The sequence below is a fragment of the Corvus kubaryi genome, unplaced genomic scaffold (assembly GCF_017639235.1).
Source record: "Corvus kubaryi isolate FWS band 111438036 unplaced genomic scaffold, C.kubaryi_AGA036_p1.0 65329, whole genome shotgun sequence".
Taxonomy (NCBI): domain Eukaryota; kingdom Metazoa; phylum Chordata; class Aves; order Passeriformes; family Corvidae; genus Corvus; species Corvus kubaryi.
The window spans coordinates 23602-42962 of NW_024581924.1; the positions used below are offsets into that span (position 1 = coordinate 23602).

At 38.6% G+C, this 19361-nt stretch overlaps 1 protein-coding gene across 3 annotated transcripts in view; it reads right to left on the reverse strand.

Annotated features, from left to right (window-relative positions):
- Window positions 1-1274: 1274 nt before the first annotated feature.
- The window catches only part of LOC121673295 (mRNA-capping enzyme), a 172197-nt gene continuing 154110 nt past the window's right edge, over window positions 1275-19361 (reverse strand). For 2 of the 3 annotated variants that reach the window (XM_042046489.1, XM_042046488.1), the window contains 2 exons: window positions 6925-7048; window positions 1275-4095 (listed from right to left, as the gene is read on the reverse strand). In XM_042046489.1, coding sequence (XP_041902423.1) covers window positions 3932-4095; window positions 6925-7048 — 288 coding nt within the window. In that variant the 3' untranslated portion in view covers window positions 1275-3931. Of the gene's footprint in view, window positions 4096-6924; window positions 7049-19361 lie in introns of those variants that run through there. The other variant, XM_042046490.1, reaches the window with a different exon arrangement.

Consider the following 19361-nt stretch of genomic DNA (forward strand, 5'->3'; position numbering starts at 1 on the left):
TGGGGTTAAACTATGACAGAGGACTAAAGGAAAGCAATATAATCTATTGAAAATAAATACCTCTTGAACAACTAATTGGGTATTTTTAATGACCTTACAAATTTAACTGACACTGCAAGAGCTTCAATGCTATGAAATAAAAATACTTAACACTTTGTTCACAAAATCCTAATAACACGGGGGAGTAACATAAAATGTGACACATCATACTGATTGAGAAAGAATTGAGAGGAAGCATTGAAGACACAAAAATCTGCAAGAGATATGAAAGAGGAACAAGCCTGACTTCAGTTCCCTTTCTCTCTCTGCTGAGTGTAGATGTATCCTACGAAATTAACTTGCTGTGCCATCACCTTTGAGAATACTCTGAGGTTGTAAGAGACAATTATGCCCCACACATTATGCAAATACAAAGTCACATCTCTTAGGCACAGTGAGGAGCTGCCATGCAGAGGACCAGAGATCCTGAAGGACTGCTCCTGAAGGACTGCTCCAGTGAACAACCAAGCCGACACAAACTACACAGTGTGATGTGCTGGCCCAGGCACATCAATCCTTTTCCTTAATGCATACAGAGCAGAGGACTGAGCAGGGGATAGAGAAGTTACCAAACCTCTCCTGGTGTGCTCAAATGCCAGATCTGGTTTGGCATTCACACTGAAACACTGTAAAGTCAGAAATGGTTGAGAGAAGCACCACAAGAATTGTACATGTAACAAGAACATAACAGCAGTGGAGGCAGGATCTTAATTAAGCAGAAATGATAAAAATCAAGATAGGCTTTCTAGTTCCTGAAAAATGCCACCTAGACAGCTGCAACTTGAAAAGGGAAACAGCCTTATTACAATAAAAGTCCAGGAGCTCATCCAAGTAGGTGGGCTACCAGCTGTAGGGTCATGCTGAACGATAAATCATCAGGGAAGACTCCTGCAGACCTCTTGCACAATTTCTCATGCAGCTGCACTTAACATTGAATGGATAAGCTACGTAACATTAGCCTGTCAGAAAATATGTACTTCAGGCACCAATTGGTTTCCTTCTGGTTCTGTCTGCAGCAAGATCAAATTGCACTTAAAAAGGGCACAATGGATCATGGCCATCACTGGGCTGGGGGGCCCCTACCTCAGAGAAAAGCCACTGACCTCTGAAAAATGTGGATCATTTTCTTGGAGGACTGAACAGCAATAACACTGAGGTACCCCTGTACTTTGCACTGGCACCACAGTACCACTGGAAAGCACAGGCATCAAAAGTAAACACATCTTTAGGGAAAGTATTTTAAACCATTGACTTTATTAAAATACTTAATACATGGTTTTTAGAGGAATGTACTTACATTTTCTGGAAACTCCACTGAACCCAAATTTTAATTATATATTTAACAAATGACAAAACAGTGGATGAATTCATGCTGTACACCACAGAATAGACAAGTTAGGGTATTGTTTTTCATCATCACCATCATTATTTTCCTGGCACAAACTCTTCTTTGCTTTTTAGCTTCAATCTCTTGAATATCTAGAAGCAGAGAAGGAGGTTTGCATTTCTCATGGCATTAAACCCATCTGGTCCAGGTGCAAGTCCATTTGTTTTCACCATCTTCATTCAAACCTTCCCCAGGAGCCTCCTCTTCCAGAAAAGCAAAGGTGACTGACCTCTCTGAAAAGCTACAGGTCACAGTGCAAGACAAGTTCAACAGCCAAATGTGAACATGGAGCTCTGTACCTTCTCGGAATCACTACTCTTCCAAAATATCCATTTCAAACTGAGAGTGGAAAAAAAGACACTGTCAAAATGCAAGGGCCAAAACACATTCATGGATTTAGTGGAATGCACATGGAAGACAGCTTGCAGTGCTGCAGCTCTGAAGTAAAAGGTAAACCAGAAGCCAGGTCTTGTTGAAATACAAAATGCAAGAGCTGGGAAGGAGAAAGACAGAAATAACCTGGACACATTCTTAAAAAAATGAAATGTCCTAACCTCATGGAGAAGGCTATAATCATCATACACACTGCAATTGCCATGAACCATGGAGATCAGTGACAAAGTGTATGTTATGACAATCTCATTGACAAGTATAATCTGGGGGAAATTATTCATACCGAGCAAAGAAATAATTAACTGTGTGTTTCAATGCAAGATGCACAGAGGATGCATAGGTTTTCACATCAAATTAATAAGGCTCTTTTTAAGAGATCATTTTGCAACCTTGCATAGGTGATATTATATCTTTTCAATAGATAATGTGCAGAAACTATGTACAGTTGAAAGAAAGAACTTTAATGAAAGCATTTTTTCCCCTCAAGTTTTACCATAGTATAAAAAGTAACTTATATAACTCCTTCAGTTCTCTAAAACACATATGGAATATCCCAGAAAGAGAAACCAGGAACGCTATCTAAATGATGCTGTGTGCATTTATACAACAGGTTGAAACAACTAGAGGAGCCACCACAAAGCAAAGTCATAAAGTTTTCATATAGAAAAAAAAATGCAGGAGTAAATTTTGCTTACAAACATGAAAAGTCATTTAAAGAGAAATGCATTTTAGTTATAACAAATTAATGACCTTCACTAATCAGACTGCTGAATGGATGGATGACTCACACACTAAGTAAACGATAGAAAGAGCCAATTCAATCCCTGCTTGATAAATGGACAGTAAACTTTAAAATCTGCATTTGGTTTCCAATTAATCCCAGCTCAGAACAACTCCTCCATTAGACAGCCAGACGGCAGCTTCTCGAAACTCATATTATGAACATCTGCCAGTCCGCGCAACAAAAGCCATTAGGGCATTCATGTGCTCCTTCATTTGGTAAGAAAGAAAGTCAGCCAGAGGATGAGCACAGTGCCACAGGACAGCCAACCCTACCTTTGAAAATGAGAGTCCCGTTCCCTGGGACACTCATCCGCCACCCCAAAATGATTTATTTTTGCCCTGCAATTATGTAAATCAGGAGACTTTCTGTCTGATGTGACTCTATTCCACTGAAACAAACTTCTCCTTTACACGGGAGTTGCCTGGCATTTATTTTGCCATTTTGTGCCTGGATGCAAGACTTCATTATTAGCACTGCTTATTACTCTTGCCTATCACAGTGATGTTTACCTTTTAGTAGTATTTACAATGGTATCACTGTGGAGAACTAAGCCCTGTACTAGAAACAGTCTCTTTAACAGAGACCTTAATACTAAGGATTTGGTACATTTCTGATCTACAGATAAAAAGGCAAAGCTACTATCAGCCCACTATACATTTGGCATTCGGTTCAAACATGGGGAAAAAGCAAACACCCAGCACATTCCCTTGTTTCAAAGGGATGCTATTTACAAGAAGAATTTGCTTTTTTAATATTTCAACAACAAAAACCCAGCTAATTTCAAAATTAGAGTAATCTAAGGCGGCTTAGTTTTTAATCAACAGAAAACACAAACAACATTGCTGTTTGCTGTTAAACACAAGTCTCAGAAGTTCAGGGAAACTATGATCAGTTTTACTATGGGTGACAAATCACAGCCAGTTTAATAACAACAGTAAAAAAAAACACTTCTGCTTTTTTAAACACAGCTTCTAAAAAGTACAGCATCCCAATATTTCCTCAGTTCCAGATTGCTGACATTATAAATTAAAGGTGAAAAGAGATCCGTATATAAACAAGGCAGCTTTCCACTGACTTCATTTTACTTGGTTCTTGTCTAAACCTTTGGAAATTTAATCTTCAAATACCATAAGGTAAGGTTGAATTTATCAGTTACAAAACAATGTCCATTTGTATGTGGAATTCGGAAAAATGAAACAAAATGAAAACCAAACTCAAAAAACACACACAAGTATTTACAGCAATTCAGATCTCTGTTTTCCCAGCCTTCACACTTGCGTGTCACCTTCTGCAGAACTGTACACACACGATCCACTGAGACCAAGGCCCTATGTTATGGTACGAGGCCTTTTGGGCGGGGGGGGTGGCATGAGTTCAGTGTCAGGATCAAGGTGGTGCTTCCGCATCTGTCCTTGGGAAGCTGCTGCACATCTGTCAATGAACTCAAACAGCATCTCCTTCGTCACTGGATTCTGGATGCTGTTGCAGACAGCTGGGAACAAAGAATACATTCTCATGTAACTAAACTGATTTGTTGTAGTCAGCACTTCAATAACTTCACCTCCTCTTGGCAAAATAACAACATATTCTGGCTCAAGCATTCACCCTTAAATACCCACTTTGACAAGGTGGTTGTGTCTGGAGTCACGAATCTCTGCTCTGCCCCCCAGAGAGCAAAGCAATGCTGTGGGCCTCTACTCTCATTAGAGTCTCTTTCTAAATAAACAAAAGGTGTGTGTGTGTGTAAGGCTTCCTGGGGCAACTGTAAAACCACCAAGAGCTGACGTCCTATTGAGGCAAGAAACAGCAACGAAGGCCTTGTGAGACATGGCTTTGAAACACACATCAAATACGAGTAGCTGGAAACAAGACTGGCTTCTAATATTGAAAACCTCTGAATTATGGTAACTTATTTTTTTCACCAGTAAGTACTATAAATACCCTAAACCTGCAATGCACAGTCCTTTTTTTAAAGCCATACACCTTCATGGGGCAGAAGGACTTGACATCAAGCAAATGGCGTGTCTGGAACACCAGACCATATGATGGAGGAGCAGCCATGGTGCTGTGTGGTGGCTAAGGCACACATGTACGGGCACCCTTGGGGTGCTTAACACAACTCCCCAGACCACAGTTTGTAAGTCATTGCCCATGGGATTTCATGGAACAAATAAATAGGCTTACTTCACTTTAAACAAATTAAATATTTTTTAATGCTTTCCTGTGTAACTTTGTATTCCCCTAATTAATCCTCCTGAGAGACTTAGAGAAGAGGAGGAAAAAAAGGGGCATGAAATTAAGTGGGAATCCTACAACTATCTTGGAAGAACGCACACAATGATTAGAGGGTAATTGACAGCATGTAAGGGCTGGCCACAGTCAGGATGCAATTTCCATGCAAAACAGTCTACTGACCCCCTAGAGTACTAAACAACGTTAGGACTCCTTAAAATGTATTTGCAATGTAGCATTGTTATGAATAACAATGATTCACAAAAACATTCCTTTCTTTCCTGCAGAATTCCAGAACCAATCAAAGGATTACTTTACAATTAATAAAGCATCTTTCCAGCCTTATTTTTAGTTATCTCTCTATTTTTGGTGAAAAGGTGCTTTAAGAGTTGCACAGTATTTGACTTTTGCAGTTGGGAAGCATTATGATTACCAGTAATTTAGGAACAGAATTTGAGTCACAAGGCAACTGGCGTGACTCAGGATCAATTTTTTAGGTCTGCCTTAGCTTAATCACTGAAAAAAAAGACCTTCTGCTTTCAATTTGAAAGGTAACAAAGTCCAAAAGCAAGATGCAGACAAGTGTTTATTTTATTGCTATTTCAACCATGGGGAAAAATAAATAGCATTTTTCATCAGGAGAAAGCTAAGAGAAGAGAGAGGATCTAGAGAAAGAAATCTCAAATGAAAAAGTACAGCTTTTGGAGATGTTGAAAAATGGTCAAAAATGAAAACTCAAAGCCAAAAGAAAACTTTCTGACCTGAGAATTCCTATAGAAAATTTGCGATATATCTTTAAAATTCTTCCTGTAGCATTTAATTTTAATTTTAAATTTTAGGAAGTTCACTATGTTTTGGGAGAAAAAAGGTCAGGAATAAGAAAACTGCTCTACAAATAGAGAAAATGAGAAGAGGAAAAGGACAAATACATATGCTCTTAAGAATGAAGGAAAGAAGAATATGCTACTTATCAAAAAAAGGAGAAAACTCCAAGGAAAACTAACTATTGAAACATTAAGGTGAACCAGAGAAGAGAAATTTAGGTCAGGGTCACAAAGATGTCGTTGTACTCGTATGACTTTTGTGGTCCATTCCTCTTTCCTGACAGGACTGCTCAGCAAGTATTTCAGCTACATTCTGTGCTGGTTCCCTAAGGTGCCAACAGATTTATTATCTCCTGGAAAAATGACCACATTGTGTTTATTCAAGATAATCTACTCACTGCTCAGGCAGAAATACAAATAGAAGAGTTTAGAGAAAATCCTACATCAGCTGTGCATGCCCTAGTAATTAGCATGGTCCTAAATATGACTAAACTTCATTTTGGCACTTAACGAAAGTCAGTATCAATATGTTTATTGCCATTCAGCCTTGCACACACTTCTACTCAAACTCTTACACTACACCTGAAAGTAAATATCACCATTTAATTTACAATATTTGGCAAAATATTTTTTGGTAGAGGAACATGAAAATCTCCCAACTCTGCACGGCTATACCCCACCTTTCAATTGTTTCCCGCTTCACTGTTTGTGTAACTATTGTTGAAACCTAAGATGACATTTTTCTCCTAGTAATTTTCTAGCCCATCTGCCAAATCATGGTTTTGGCATTTGTAATGGATTTTTTGTTCAACCTATTCCACTCATAATGTGCCAGTTTGCATTACAACCAAGCAAGCCAACACAACACTGGGCACTGATGTCAGCTGAAGCGATGCTATTGTAATAAAAACTTTCTTGGCTCTGACTTGAAAGGCATGCCCTGCCATTTAAAGTCATCTTTGCACAACTGTTTGCAGTTCTTCAAAGACTTAGGCACTTGCTTCTGCATTACCTATTAAATTCTGCGTCAGAGTATTGGTTTGACTGACTTCATCAAATAATCCTGCAGCCAGAGGATTTGTGCTGTCTCAAAACTAGTGATGACATAAGCATTTGCAAGATGAGGCATTACTACCATAAGTTAGGGAAGTCAGGACTCAGACTAGAAATGAGAACACAGAGTGCCTTTCCTCCTTAAAACAGAACAGAGGTAAAACATTAAAATTTTAGCCTGAGAAACTTTTAAAGCAAATTGTTCCACTCACCCATGGCAGTGCTGTAGGCATTTGGAAAGCTTTTGTCTATCCTCTGTCTCATGAAGACCCAGCTGTTGTTCTCAAACTTGCACTCTATAATTTTGTTGTCATACTGTTTGAGTTCTTTTGTCACCTGTATAAAAAAAAAATTGTTTAGGATAAACAGATTGTAATTCACAATTTTTTCTTTCTTTTAGGCATAAATAATAGAAGATCAAAAGCTGCCCTGCATTTTTCAGCAACATGCCTCCATCCTACACAGAAAAATTGCACATAATACATCTCCATTTTACATATCATCAACTACTCAACATTTTAAAAATACTTTTCAAATTTGCTGTCAATATTCAGCAATTATTTTACGCTAAAACATCAGCAGTGCTAACAGAGGGGGGAAAAAAGTCACTTCTGGCCCAAATGCAAATAGGTTTCCATGGGAATAAACTGCTTCCAGTTTAAGTGCTATTGCCAGCCTAAGTGCATGAAATGTGTTAGCCATGTTGCATCAACCTTCTTTGTTGAAGGTCTCAAAGCAAAATGTCAGATTTCAGTACTGGAAAAAGTGTACAAAAAAATCATTCCACTCTTTACATGACTGAAGTTTTTTCTTTTCTTCTTTTTTTTTTTTCTTCATTTGTCTTTAAAAATTAAGATTGTAACTTCAAAATAACGTGGGCTTTCAAATGGCATATATTCTAAATCTCCTTCAGGCCTCTCTTCATTGATTCACAGATTTGTCGGCAGCCAATATCCTGAGCTATCTGTCTTTCTATTTGGCAACTCTGTGTGGCTTGGAAATGTAGTTTATATGCACTGGACTTCGTAGTTGTTTTGGCTACTTCATCCTATGCATCCTAATCTATGATACAATGCAAAATTTGCAAGTAACCATGGTAACCTGAGAACCCTATCTAACACTTTAACAATTTTACCCAGATACTTCACTTTGTTCCAAAGGCCCTCTTCAGCAGTATAAAGCTGTATTTAACTGCTAGCTGCATTTAGTTGCTATAGTTTACCAATAAAAAGCTGTACAAGGTAATGTAACACTTTAGATTCAGGATCTTGTGCATAAGCACTCTCATAAAAAGGAGGTGGTTATTGCAATTCATTAGCATAATTTCTCACCTCTGTTGTCTACTTGCTCTTGAGCAGTGACACGGGAATTTACTACTGTCAGAGAGATGCAGATTCGAAAAAGGCCATAGCTGTCTCCAGAGAGTTTAATAGCACATACAGTGGAAAAACCCATGAACCCCTTTTCCCTTAATTCCCAGGTAAAGACAATTAATTAAGGAAATTGTCCTGAGCATGGATCAAGTCCTTCTATACTGTGTGGTACAGGATTTGATAAGAAGAATCCTAACATTCTTGGTTTTTACCCTGAATACTTGTGTTCACTCCTGGACAGGGAACCTTGGGATTTTAGCTGTCAAGTGAACATGGAGCTATAAGAAAATTTTATTAAACTCGCTTACAATTGCATCCTGTCCTGCTGCAGGACTGACAGAGTTTGAGTCGGGTTTTTGTGTCACATACTATTCTTTATCCATTCCAGCACCTGAAAAGAGTTTTTTTCCTCAAATCATTTACTCCTTAAGTGAAGTTTGTGTCTTCTGTTGATAATCAGATTGCTCAGATCAGCAATTTTTCCCTTTGCAGAATGCTCTGCACAGCAGTGCACTTCTTCCATCCGCACTGAAAAGCTACATACAGTCCAGAGGTTTGACTGACTCATGTTTATGGATTTTATATTATGTTTCATTAGGTGTGTGAAGGAAAACACAACATCCTTTTCCAACCTACTATGGATACATAAACCCAGGAAGAAACTCCTGGCTGTGCAGTGCCTTATGGGGAAGGTATATTATTTTGAAAACAGCTGCCTAGTGGAAGTGGGGGCAGCAGGGGGTATGGCCACATGTCTGATTTTATGCCAAAGCAGGGAAATGTTAGAAAGATCACCTGACAGAGAAAGAAATGTATAAAATTGCAGGCAATGACTTCAACTAACCACCCACCTCATAAGGTTTTCTCATGGCTTATCACTCTTCTAGTGTTCAGATGCTCAGAATAGCAATAAATTGGATGGCAGCTTTATCTGACTGTGGCAATTAAGCAATATTATTAACTATCGAGAGACTTGCTTGGCCATTCATTAGCAATCTGGAACATGGATCTTTCCCCCAAAATATGAACACCTGCCAAAGCACTGATTTAAATGAATTTTCCCATTAGAAAACTGGTGATCACAGCCTTTAACATTTGCAAGTTGTAGTAATTACTTTACAAAGGAAGAAATATAGCACCTACTCTTCCCTGTACCTTGTTAAGAGACCTTAGTCTTACAAAGGTACTTATTCTAATATAAAAGAACCTTTTAGGAACTGCTGGGCATTTGATGAAAACTACAAGTACTGTGAGCAAAACACACAGTATTAAAAACACTCTTCCATTATTGCATCGTAGTAGACTTCTAAATGGGTATTTTTTATACAAAAGATTGAACAAGGCCATGGTGATTCTTGTATCTGTAATTCACACCTTACATCTACCCATAATGCACATGCTACTTCTGGTGTTTCAGATTCGAAGTGGGACAGGGAAACCATCAAATGTAACTGTCGAGAAACTCCGTTCCTCTAGGAATTAATTCTGAGCTCCTCAGCACAGTGCCTTCTCGATTCTCCCTTTGCAGTGTGGACTTCATCCCTACTTCTCCCCTTTAAATATCACAGTCCATAGCAGTATTCAAATAATGCATCATCACTTCTCTTCCTGAGAGGTACTTCTGCTAGCTTCTAGTGCTTCACAGAAGATGAATTAGGAATGATGGCAGTTCTCAGCCAAAATGCTTATCCTCAGTGCTGGTACAGTGCCAGTGCTTCTGCCACACTGTTGATAAAGCGCCTTGAACCAGCATTCAGCAATTTCAAGACGGAAACTCCCACCACACTAAGAACTCCGTGGAGCCTGACTTAATTAAACATTTATTCCTTAGCCTATTTTCGGATAGCCAGTCAGAATTAGAATCCCAAAGGATCAAGCCTTGGACACGGGGCTGTCAGAGGTGGTGTGCATCAGAACAGTAGCACTGGTCTGGGCAACAACGGTGTCCTGGGCAAGGACAAAAACCAACCTGTACACCTCTTCCTTTTCAAGAGGAAGGAAATTGTTCACCAGCAGCAATATTCAGTGTTCCTGCCCGTACTTGATCTAATTATCAGGAACCAGCCTACTTGCCCAACAGAAATAATTTCCAAAAACACAGAGGAGCATCCTTTTGGAAGCTGATTCACTACATTACTGCTAGTCTGCAAGGTGTGATTGGAAAAAAATTGGCTTGAGCTGCATCCCCGTTTCAGCAATAGTTCACTATCAAATCAGACTGATGTAATACAAGACCATTGCTTAAGAATGTCAGATTTCATGATTATATCTTCCCCTCCCTGCTGAGAAAGTCTTCCCCCTGCTGTCATCATCTGGGCCATTCATTGGGAAGAACTTCAGTGGGGTAAGCTTATTTCTTTTTCTAAGAATGAAGACAGTTAAGGCTTAGGAAATCTCTCATTTTCCAGGCTCTTTCTATCCCCTGTGTTCTGAAAGAATTAAAAATATATTTAAAAAAAAGATAAAATACCTAACCCATTTCAAATTTTCTTGCCTGGCTGAAAAATGGAGTCATTTTGAGACAACTAACATGCAGCTACAGTTTATGTTAATTTAGAGTAAATTGTGAAAAAAAAACCCTAATATATCTATCTGAAAAAGAGAAGAAATCATTTAAATCGAATGTAGTCTAGTCCCATGAAGATGCTTTCACTATCTCTGCCAACTACCAGCTGCCAATGCTTTTCTGTGTCTCTCCACAGTGCACCTGACTGCCACAGTGGTCCATCTTTTTACTCAAACATCAGTCTCATCACCCTGAACCCTGAAGGAGAATGAAATTCCTGGGCAAGCTCCTACTCTACATAAGAGGCAATAACAATGCAAATTCAGATTTTAAGGTAGTTAAGTTAGTATTTCAGACAGCATGTCTACAATGGACAAGCTTAAACTTTACAAATGCACCTACTTTCCCCATTTTCAAGTTCTTTCGAAAGAAAAAAGGAGATAAGCTTCTAGATAAATGGAGACTTGGCAGACAGAAGCCTTATATTTCCATATGCATGCTTTTTTTCACAGCAATTGAAATTACTTCAGTTTAGTAAATAACCCCCTTTAAAGAAAGTGATGTCTGTAAGCGAAAGCTTAAAACATTCAATTTCAAATTCTTTCTCTCTTTAGATGCCTTCTTGCTGCACTTTCCCTTCTATTACCAAACATTTATAAATAGAAAAACATTCTTCAATCCACCTATTTCTATTCTTATTCCACATCCCTAGTCATCAGCCAATTTTTAAGGTCCCAGAAGAAAAGATCGTAATAGTAGATGCAGAAAATACTAACTTCCATGAGAAAAAAAATGAGCAGTTGAAATCTTAAAAAATTAAAAACATCTTTATTTCCAAATACAGAATTAAAAAATAAAAGGAACCATAACATAGAGGCAAGATGGATTCTAAATGCAATGGGTTTCTATTTTCTTTTAAGAAGAATCTGCCTTTTCTTTTCATAGCTAGCAAGTGCAATGAAGGCATTTCTTTTTGATAGGCTCAAGTACACAAACTGTTTGTTTTCTTTTTTCAAATGTAAATTCCAATGCCTGAAGGGGAGAAAAGTTTAGAGCTGCTACATAAGGTCCAGAAAGTGATTCTTCCTCTTACTGATATCATAACTACATTTTCTCCATTAGGATACATTCTCACAGCCAAAGCAAATAAACAAGCGGAAGAGGCACATCCCAAAATAAATGATCAGCTGTGTGGTCATGAAGGAGAAACCTTTTGGTTGCTTACCAGTCTCCTACTGCAGGAGAACTGGAGTCCCACACCTCCCTTAGGAGGTCACCCTGCAAAAATAAACCACATTTTTTTAAGAACTGTCTATGGCATTTGCGAGCTCCTTTTCCTGAGGGTATTGGGATATATTCAGCCACAAGTAACAGTCTAGGAAATAAAACCTCTATAGCAAAACACCACATCTCAGATTCCTATTTCTGCATTAGTCTCCAATGCTGTGACTGCCCACAACTGCAAAGTACTATAGACTTTATTTCCAAACTTCTCCAGTGGTGTGGAATGTCCAAGACAACAGGGAGAATTAAGCTGCCCACTGGTACTATGACTCCACAGCAGTAGGGCAACATCTGAAGATCAGGGAGATGCAGTGACTACAGTCAGGGAACAAAAAGAAGAATTACATGGAATTTGAGGAAACAAAGGAATCAAGACTTCCTGAAGGAATAGGATGAAGACAGAAAAAATAAAGAAGCAGAAGTAACAAAATAAAACAGCTTCTGAAGATATAAAGATAAGACAAACTCAAAGCAAGATCTTTTCAAAGACCAAATACTTAAAGGTGACAAATCCAAGGATGTTCATGTCAAACCAAGGCAAGTGAGAGGAAACGAGGTGTGAGAAACAGGGATCCAGGGAAAGCACTCTTACACGTGATTGCTGATGAGGTCATGAATATAAGAAATTCTAATGATTTGAGTAAGAACATCTGAGACAGTCAATAGCCATGCAGTTATTAGAGCCCTCAGCACTTATGGGGCACAGTCCAGCACCTAACGCAGATCCCGAGTTGTTCATTCAGTGCTTCTTCCTAATTCTAGGACCGTTTGTTCAGATACTTTTAAAGAACTATTTTCCCCATTCACACAAAATATCTCATGATTTTCACAGCCAAACTTCTCAAAGGATAAAAAATTCAGAAGACGGCTATTAAATGCCTGTGCACATAAATTGAGTACACTGAACCACGTGAATACTGCGTGCTGGAAAAAGTTGATCAGTTAATCTGCTTTGCGTTTTTTGCTCAAGCCCAAACAGATTTTGTAATGCAGCTTAATATCTATTTCTAATCAAGAGATTATTTTATCAAACCATGGATTTCTTGCTAAACTAAACACACTGATTGTGTTTCCTTTTTAAGGAATATATTACCCAACAAATGGTTATCAGCTTGGGTAAACACAATACAGTTGCAATGGTTATTTAACATTAATAAAGCCTTCTAAGTGCAACTATGCTAATTCTCATGTACATAAGAAATGGAAATGTTCCAATTTTGAGATGTCATTCCTGAAAGGAATATTAAGAAATATAAAATTGTAGCAGTCTTGTTCATGCCTAATTAAACCACAATGTTAACACCAGGCACTGCAGAATCACAGGAAAAGCAAAAAAGAAAAATTATGTTCCCAAATTACAAGAATGAGGCTTTTTAAAATTGTGGATTTTTCTGTTTGTTTTTGACTTCCAGTGTCTAGCACTCTAGGTTCATGATTTAGTCTTCCTTTTTAACATATAATATTTTCACAAAGAATCTCTCATTCTTACATGTAGTAATTTAAAATATAGATACTGTTTTCTGATACATATAATGGGTTGGAGTCCTGGGGTTTTCCTGACAACTGACAGATGGAAACATCAGAAATAAAAAGCCTTCCTCTTATCAGCGATATTAAAAGTTTAATGACTTTCAGTGCCAGCTGGAAATAGGTTTCTTAATGTATCCTGGAAGGTCTCCTGTACACCTGACCTTGCCACACCATTTGAACTATCTAAGAAACCAATGTTCTCCTGAGCTTCATTTTTGACTCTCAGAGGAACACACTGGTATCTACGGCAAAGAAGGTAACTGGCAACTGCTTAGGCCAAGATGTAGAAATATACATATGTTTGCACCAATGTTTTGCTCAATGACCAATCTTCTAGACCTTTTTTTAATACTTTTATATTTCTCATTTTACTCAATGGTAAAGCCATTTGCCATGGCAAACCAATAAACTCTTTAACACTTTTGGGCAATATAACTCAGGCATCTACATTAGTCAAAGAGCAGCTAACCTTCCTGCTAGACATCGCCATCTCCACCTAACTCCTGAGGGAACTCTAAAGCTTTAAAAAATCCTACTTTATTTTAATCATCTTCAAGAATGGGAAGCAGAGATTTGGGTGTCCATACACATCTCGAACAGTTAAATGAAACATAGTAATAAGTGATTGTCCTCCTAGATCAATTTCCCTTGCCTGGGCGCTCTTATCATCACAGGCGTCTGGATTAAAGAAAAAAATCTGTTCATCTCCTGCAAAAACTGAGAAACGGAAGAATTCTGTGCTGAGGATTTGTGAACTTGGCATAGCTCTGCTGTGACAAGTTCTTAAATAAAGTCTTACTGAAAAAGCAGCTCATATAATTCTGACCCTCAGCATGCTGATGAAAGAGCAAGAAACACTCGGGGGAACTGCAGAAACACCCAGGCAGTAAGAGAGCAGCAACAGAGCTCTCAAAGCAAGTTGTCAGTGTGACCTTACTGCAGAGAGAATGTGTGTTGGTGCAAACAGAGCTTCCTTCACCTGCTCTACAGCTCATGAATTTGTAGGAAGAGGTAAAAACAATGCTTGTCTGCAAGCACCTGGGGTAACTGCAGAGGCCAAAGGTAGCCACCTTGGATTTGGCACATCATAAATAATTGTGCTACTACTACTACTACTACTAATAATAATAATTCTTGGAGTCGGTACTGAAACTTGAGAGTGTGTAAATTCCAAAGAAAAACAGATGCAAGCATAGCAGTAAAATGCCACAGCAAACCACAGAACTGTTCAGCAGATTATGCAAAAAAGAAATAAACAAAAATAAATCCTTTCAGGGAAGGACAGAGAATTCAAAGGAGGTTTCTGAAGAAAAAGCCACCCCATCAGAAAGGTAAGCAACTGTACAGGGCCGGTGGGGGGAGAGAACAAGGACATACAGTGCAATCTGGCAAAAAAAGCTGAAATAATAATATAGAAATGATTCTGTGAGAAAATATTTCACAGCTTGATACATTTTGAGGACTACACCTCTACTTGCCATGAGCTAGCTTGTGAAAGCCAATCTTAACCCTTATTTGTGCTTTGTTCACTCAGACTGCTTTTGCAAAAGGGAGCCTGTCCCAAACAGGGAGCACTGCCTGAGACACAAAGATCCAGGAGAAAAGAGTTATACATTACTAGTAAAGAATATAGTTTGAAAACATCACTTAACTCATTCATAAATTATTAACTTCTTAAGGCTTATTATTTTCAGTTTGCAAATGGGGAAGAAAGAGATAGTTTGTGGTCACACCACAGGGAAAGCATTTACCCCCCATTAGGTTCTCTAAACCCAATCTTAATTACCCCTCAGGTACTTACACTCACGCTACTAAGAAAGCTTGTGACACAGGGCAGCTGAGATCTCATTAATAATTTATCAGTACAAACCCAAACAGGTCTTCCAGAGACAAAGCAACGCTATCACTATTTTTTAATCACTTTGGCAACACTATTCCTACACCTCTAAATAAATAAAAGAGAATGTAAATGATTGTGTCAGAATACGATGAGGAGTTTTTCTGACATTTGCTGCCTTTCACATGCTAGAATTCACCTTGAATAGGATGGATTTCCTGACAAATGTTTGTGCTTCTCACACACAGACTTTACAGTGTACTTTCTCATATGACTGTTTTCCATCTGTTCTCTGTACACAAGCTCTTGCTACTGTAGGAGTCTAAGTTAACCTTGTTTTACCTGTACTTGTTACACTATACAAGGGTGCTGTCACACCACTGGGAATGAGTTAGACTCCACAGGGCTGGGCTATCAGGAACTTACCAGCAGCCCGTCTACGGAAGGAAAACTACTTTTACAAGTTCAGACACTATCTGATGGCTATTCGTGTGGGATCCAGCTTTACAAGCTCTTATCCTTCTAAGTTACATGCCTTTGAGCAGCTTCAGGAGATCAAGTAGCCCACACTAGTGTTATCAGGATTGGGCCCTAAATCTACTTCTAGTTATTACTTATCTGGCTTCTGAAATGTTCTTAGAAACGGTGCTTTTATACTCTTTCAGAAAGATGCCAAATCATATCAGAATACACCAAAAGAAATTTAAACTAGAATCCAAAGTATCAAGTAATTGCAAGTGAGTCTTTTAAACTCACTTTTACTCACAACACACAGCTTTCAAACTACAGCCATGAAAAATCATATTCTTTTCTTCCATTTAGATCCCAAACAACCACTTTGATATACTTAAAAGTTCTTTCCCCACAAATCAAAATTCACCACCGAGAACAACTGTGTCAACACTATACAGAAATTTGTTCACTGTGTTAAATTGAGCTTCAAAAGCATGAACTGAACATACATTTGTGATCACAAGTAGTGCCTCTTCTTATATCCATTCAAAGTGGTTACCTTATTACAGCTTATTATAAATGTACTGTCTAAAATGCAGCAGCATGACTGTTCCATTTCCAGGCCATAATTTTATGATAATCATATGTAATATATTCATATGTCTACTTCACTGCCTAACAAAGCCAAAATTGGTTTCTTAGCAGATCTGCTTCCCCCATGGTTCAAATTTCTTTGCCTCAGAACATTACTGAAAAACAACATTAAGAAAGATATAATCAAAATTTTACTTTGTATTTTGCACTATAGTAGGCAAGCAAAGGAATACATCATTGGAGGCTGAATTTGGCATACTGACTTTATCAAATACTGGTATCTAAGTGATATGTAAATTATTAAACATGCTATGCAAGCATTATTAGAAAAATGGGGGTAGGGAGCAAGATTATAAATTTATATATGTTTTCATCATCTAGAAATCCTATTAATACTTGAAAACATTGAGACTGTACAGAGAGAATGTGCAGATAAACTAAGACCAGAAATAAGCAAACTTGCTTTTAATCTCCTATATTTAACATGTTTTGGTTTTTGCCTAGAACGTACTTACGGAAAAGAGTAACTTTTTTTTCTTCATAAATGTCAGAGGCAATTCCTAGTTACGTATAAATCTGACACTAGAACACAGAGAGGTTTACAGGACTTGTAGGAAATAGAAATTCTTTTGATCCCCATCTATTCCACTGGACTGAATGGTTTGTCATCAGCCAAGTCTCCTAAGAACCAAAGGGTTGAGCTAGAGAGGAGAGCTCAGTCTTGCTCACTGCAGCTGTATTACAGGTATTACAGGTATGTGTATTAGTTTTTTTAGAAGAATGTCAGATCTTGAAATCACAGAAGTCTCTTACAGCAGAATAACATCTTATTTTTAAATGACATTTTCAGGTTTTGTATTTGTATTATGTATTTGTGCTGGTTTTAGCTGGAGTAGAATTAATTTTCTTCACAGTGGCTGGTAGGGGGCTGTGGTTTGGATTTGTGCTGAACACAGGGTTGATGATACAGAGATGTTTTTGTTATTGCTGAGCAGGGCTTACACAGAGCCAAGGCCTTTTCTGATTTTTGTGCTGCCACGCTGGGGAGGGGGCTGGGGATGCTTGGGAGGAGACACAGCTGGGATAGGTGACCTCAACTGACCATAGGGACATTCCAGACCAAATGGGATCATGCTCAGCATATAAAGCGGGGAAAGAAGGAGGAAGGGGGAAGATGTTTGGAGTGATGGTGTTTGTCTTCCCAAGTCACCATTCCACATGATGGGGCCCTGCTCTCCTGGAGATGGCTGAACACCCGCCTGCCCGGAGGAAGCACTGAATTCATTCCTTGCTTTGCTTGTGTGCCTGGCTTTTGCTTTGGAACTGTCTCTATCTCAGCTCGTGAGTCTTCTACCTTTATCTGTCCGCTTCTCTCCCAGGTTCTGCTGCTGGGGGAGTGAATGAGTGGCTATATGGGGCTTGGCTGCTGGATGGATTTAAACTACGACAATAAAAAAGCACAAACTTTTATTTTTGTAACACATGGCAAAAAAGGTCCAACTACAATGACTTTTAAAACCCTGCCATTTTGAGGGGGCATTCTTACATTTGATTGCTGAGGTTGGACTTCACAACCCTGCAGATTCAGCCTTCATTTTTGTAGATAATGAGTTTTAACAGAATGAGTTTTAGGTGACTGTTAGAACCATTTGAATGAGGAAGCTGATAAATGCCCTGATGAAATACTGCAATAATATAAAACACAAAGCCAAGAGGAGCCAAAAACAATAACAACAACAACAACAACAACAATCATCTCAGCAGTGCTATGACATCAAAAAAATAAAGCAAAGATGCATTCGGAAAAAAGCTGCAAAAGTCATGTTAGGGATTTTTCATCCTTCTAAGATTTCAATTAGAAAGAAAATAATCTTTTTTTCCCATTACTGATAATACACCACAACAAAAAGATTAATAGCTGCTGACTTAACGCAGACTTTCAAACATTAGCTTTGATCAAAGGAAGTGCTGTAGTGCAAGTCAACTGCCCTAACCCACTTCTCAACTGCCTTTATAGCACTGAGCTGGCATGAACTCCCTCCCCTTTCTTGAATGGTTTCCTTTAAACTTCAAAGCCTAACTGGCTTTGAGGCTTAAGACACAGAAAGCTTTTTCCTTTTTCTTCAAAAGCAATTAAGACGTGAAGTATAATCTGACCTATAAAATCAAGCACACAGGTCTTGATCGTTGTGGGGCTACAGAATGTAAGGGGCTCAACAAGAGAAGTCAATCGTGGCTCAGTAACTGCAAATGGTTTTACGGTGCCTCCAGATGATGAGGTCAGTCTGCTGAAAGAAAGGTAACCAAGGGCTAATCTATCAGTGGCACAAATTTGTCAATAAATGAGGCTATAGAGGGATTCTTACTGCTTTACCTTTCATTGCAAGCTCCTCCTTCCTTTCCATGCCTTGTTATTAATGAGCCTGCAGAGCTAGGAAGCCAGATTTCCCAGGACACCACGGTAATGGATGTGGGGTGGGGCAACACAGACTGCAGTAATCATGAGGCAGAGGAATGGACAATATTCATGGACTTGCAAGAGTCACAACTGGCTTCAGAAGATATAATGGATTTTGCGAGATGTGGTCTGAGAAACCTATAAACTTCTTGGTCTGTTTGGGCAGACAAAGTGTTTCCAGACAAATGAATAAGGACTATATCTGAGTTTTTCTTTTACTGTCAGCTAAAAGGGATTGCAACTTTGAATGGTGAGTGCTGCTAACAAGAAATAATTAATGGTTTTACAGCTGGTCTTGCCAAAGCCCTGAAAGATAGGAAATCTGGGAAAGCCCACTGTATATGAGCATACTTTTCATGGCTTTGTCCACACACTTTGTTATTATATGAGGGATCAATAACAAAGTAAGTGAGCAACAACATTTAGCCTTCATTCTTATTTCACAAAATTACTTCACCCACTTAGTCTGCAAAAGGTAAGGCAAGCAAAGCCAAGAGAAGTCTCTTGAGTTTTCTTAACATGTGACATCTCCAAGAAAACCCTTGTCATAAAGCTGTGCCCTGCAAAAACCTCTGCATGGGCCAATTCTTAAATTCCCCAGAATTCTGAGCCTA